At 65.4% G+C, this 3,746-nt stretch overlaps 1 protein-coding gene across 1 annotated transcript; it reads left to right on the plus strand.

Moving 5' to 3' along the window:
• Positions 1 to 530: 530 nt before the first annotated feature.
• MNEG_12777 (poly-gamma-glutamate synthesis protein (capsule biosynthesis protein)) lies at positions 531 to 3,528 on the plus strand (the record flags this gene model as incomplete). The annotated part of the gene is made up of 6 exons (XM_014038752.1): positions 531 to 692; positions 1,469 to 1,528; positions 1,809 to 1,917; positions 2,264 to 2,380; positions 2,630 to 2,974; positions 3,386 to 3,528. The coding sequence occupies 6 exons, from the start codon at positions 531 to 533 to the stop codon at positions 3,526 to 3,528; spliced, it is 936 nt and encodes a 311-aa protein (XP_013894206.1).
• Positions 3,529 to 3,746: the final 218 nt, after the last annotated feature.

Raw genomic sequence — 3,746 nt, forward strand, 5'->3', positions numbered from 1 at the left:
GACGCTTGAGAGCAGCGGGAAGACGTGTGTACGTCGCAGCAGGGGAGCAACGGGCCTGCTCATGTGCTGGCAATCCCAGTCCGCTGGAATCGCGTTTGTCAAAGCTGAATGATGTGCGATCGGCAGGGCCTCGTAGAAGGGGGCTCGCCGCAGACGACCGCAGCGCACACGCCGGTGCAATTTGGTGTCTGGTCGGTCGCACTGCTCATGGCGAGCACCTGCATGCTGCTTTTGGGGGTCTGACCACGTCTTTCAGGGGTTCTCAGCCAACGTGCACAGGCTCACGACGGCATAGCTGTGTGCTGTTCGCAGGCGGGCTGCTCAGCACCTGATTAGTCAACCAGTGATGTCAGCATCCAGTCAAGCGGTCCTAGCACTTAGAGTGTTCAGGAACTATCCCAATGATCTGATGTCGTGAGTTTTTGTAATAGTTTCACTATCGGAGTGGATCGGGATACCGGCAAAGCAAGCTAGCTGCTTGCCGTGCGATCGATCTCGACAATCCGCCACTTGTGCGTTCCGTTCTTGGCATGTTTGCCTACTCCGGACTGCTGCCATCCAGGCGCATCGTCTTATCTACGCTGCTCGGTGCCTTCACCTTTGGCAGCAACGCTAGCGGTGCTACGCCGGCATCACCCCAGCAAGCGGCGATGGCAGCGCGACTGCCGGGCGTGCCCAAGCCGCCGGGCACGGTGCGCCTCATGCTCACTGGCGATGTGATGCTCGGGTGAGAGGCCTTCCGCGCTGCGGGGCAACACACTTGGCGGCGCAACGGCCCCGCTGCCCCCGCCTCTGCTGTGTTGACGCCGACCGTAGCGCCGCCGCTGCCACGCCTACGCCGGGGCCGCCCCGCCACGATGCCCTCCCGTAAAGTGCAGCGCTGTGTTACCCCACTCCTCAACCCCACCTGCTCGACCTGCACCCCGGCTGCCCCGCCCGGCAGCCGGGGGGTTGACCAGATCCTGCCACACCACGTGGCGCCCGTGATCTTCGAGGATTACGTAAGGGATGCCCGCGACTACGTGAGAATGGCGGAAAAGGTGGAGGTCCCTGGACTGCCGTCGTTTGGGGCAGGATGCGGTGGGGATGACAATGGGTTGGGAGGGGGGTGCTAAAAGAGGGAGAGAGACACGGGAGGTGGGAGGGCGGGGTAAGGAGAGACTTTGAACGCCAAGGTGCATAAATTTTGAATGGACGGGCGCTCGACGCCCTGAGGGGAGCCGCCGAGAGGGGTTGTGGCCACTTCGAAGCCGCGCACACGCGGCCGGCGGCCATGGGGTGGCTGGCGAGTGGGGCGACCGCGCGCGGGCGGGGCCCTTGGATAGATTGCACAGGCGTGCTCGGTGGCATGATCCCATCGCATGCGTAGAAACCCTTCCTGGATCGCAGTGGCCACTGCTGCTGCCAAGGCGGCATGAACCGGCTTTCCCACCACGCCGGCGTGTTTGGTCCATGCCGTCATCTGCAGGTCAACGGCAAGCTGCCGGAGCGGCGCGGGCCCGAGTACCCGTGGGGTGTCGCGCTGCAGGTACGGAGGGGGGGCTGAGCACTCCTTCTTCAAGGGACCGCCTCAATGACCTGCCATGGCTGCCAGCCGGCGGCTGCCTGGCGACAGGTGTGGGCAGACGACGGCTGCAGCGGCTGCTGGTGCTCATTGGTTTCGTCTTGCCCCGCGGCCTCTTGTGATAGCTCTTGCGCTCGCCACGTCCTTTCGGCCTCTCCTGCAATCAGCACGCGGCCCCACTCAGAGAGCCGTGTGACTGAGCGCGTGCACACACACAAGCATATGCGCACACCACCCCTTGCAGGACATGGAAGCCATGCGCCCCGACGTGCGTGTCATCAACCTGGAGACCGCCATGACTACGCACGACAAGCCCTGGCCTGACAAGGGCATTAACTACCGCTGCCACCCTGGTGGGCGCCGCCAGCTTTGCGGCCCGGCGAAGTGGGTCATCATGAGGACGGTGTGCGCGCACGAATCAGAGTTGGCAGCAGACGACACCAGTGATGCCCCCTAGAAAGCTACCCTGTCACCTGTATTGGGCCGGCCGCCGCGGGTGCCGGCGATGATGGGGAACGTGCGTTGCTCTTGCGACCGTGTTTGGCTTTGCGTGTGTCCAAGCGCCATCATAACAACCCTGCGACAGCCCGAGGGGCCATATCCATCCTTCAACCCTGCGCCTAATTGCTTGGACACCTTACCGCCGATTTTGCAAAACTTGGCCACGGATTCGTTCCATACTCGGCACCACCTGCACAGGCAACGTCGCGACGCTGAAGGCCGGCGGCGTCCAGGTCGCCGGACTGGCCAACAACCACTGCTTGGACTGGCAGATCCCCGGACTGATGGAGACCCTTGAAACGCTGGAGGGAGCTGGTGAGGGCGCTCGACCATGCGGAGACCGCGGCGCCCCAATCATCGCGCGCACTGGCCTGGCGGGCGAGGCACGGCAGGGGAGAGGGGTCGTCTAAGCGTGTGCTTAGACAGCTGTCCTTACACAGGGCCGCTGGCTGTGCGTGCAGGGGCCGCTCGCTGCAGGCACGGCAGCGTCTAATAGTAGTATAGTATATTCACAGTGTTCCAGGCAGTCAGAGTTGGACCCACTGCTGCTCGCCTGGACCGCAGGAATTATGGTGGCCGGCGCGGGCAGGAACGCCTCCCAAGCCTGCCGCCCCACCGTAATCCAGCTGCCGCCGGCCGCAGACGGCCAACCGTCCCGCAGCGCCGCCGCCGCCGCCGCTGCTGACGCCGACACCGCCCCAGCTGGGCCTGAGGACGTGGATGGGCCTCGGGTCCTGGTGTGGGGGCTGGGTCACGAGTCCAGTGGCGTGTATGATGAGTGGGAGGCAGGGGAGGCGCGGCCGGGCGTGTGCATGACGGACCTCAGCGCGGCGCACGCGGCGCGCGTGGGCGCCGCCGCGGCGGCCGCGAAGCGGCCCGGCAGCGACATCGCAGTCGTGTCACTGCACGGTAAGAGGGGCGGGGCCAGCCCGGCCCGGTGGGGGCGGGGCGCGGGGCGGCGGCTATGGACGCGGGGGTGCGGGCGAGGGCTTGGGGGCAAGGGCGCCTTGCCCCTTGGGGTGCCGGCGCTGGGTGGACGGGATGGGCTGGTGTCGTCAGGGGTGGGGAGGTGGAGCAGCGCGGGCCTGGCTGCTTGTGGTTTAGAGAGTTGGGCCGGGCGATGTGGAGGCTTGCAGTGGGGTCAAAAGTGACCAAGGACGTCGGCGCAGCAGTGGGTTTGGATGGTTGTGCACGCTGTGCCTGCCGCGCTCGTGACCAGAATCCGCGGCCTTGCTGGCCGCCCCCGCTGGCCCACTGCAGCTGGGCGACACACCAATCTGGCTGCCCGGCGTTGTGCTTTCCTGCTCGCTCTCCCTGCAGTGGGGTCAAACTGGGGCTTCACGGTCCCCGAGGCTCAGCGGCAATTCACGCGCGCGCTCATCCAAGGTTGGATCCCACGCCTGTATGCACTCACGGCCTGGCGTGCGCTAGCCTGTCCGCTGCCTCCCAGCCCGTCACTGTGAACGCCAGAGCGGCGCGCCCGCCTTCTTAGCAGCACTGGCAAAGCGGGGTTGAGATTCGTCTGGATTAGCAGCAGCCTTGTTTTTGGGCGCAGCTGAGTTGTGTGCTGAGTTGTGTGCTGAGTTGTGTGCTGAGTTGTGTGCAGAGGCACAGGCATGTCTTTTGCGTTGGGCACTGCCTCCTCTCCGGTCCTTCCCGCCCCACCCCACCCCACCCCACC

Source organism: Monoraphidium neglectum, assembly GCF_000611645.1.
Source record: "Monoraphidium neglectum strain SAG 48.87 unplaced genomic scaffold scaffold03428, whole genome shotgun sequence".
NCBI lineage: Eukaryota > Viridiplantae > Chlorophyta > Chlorophyceae > Sphaeropleales > Selenastraceae > Monoraphidium > Monoraphidium neglectum.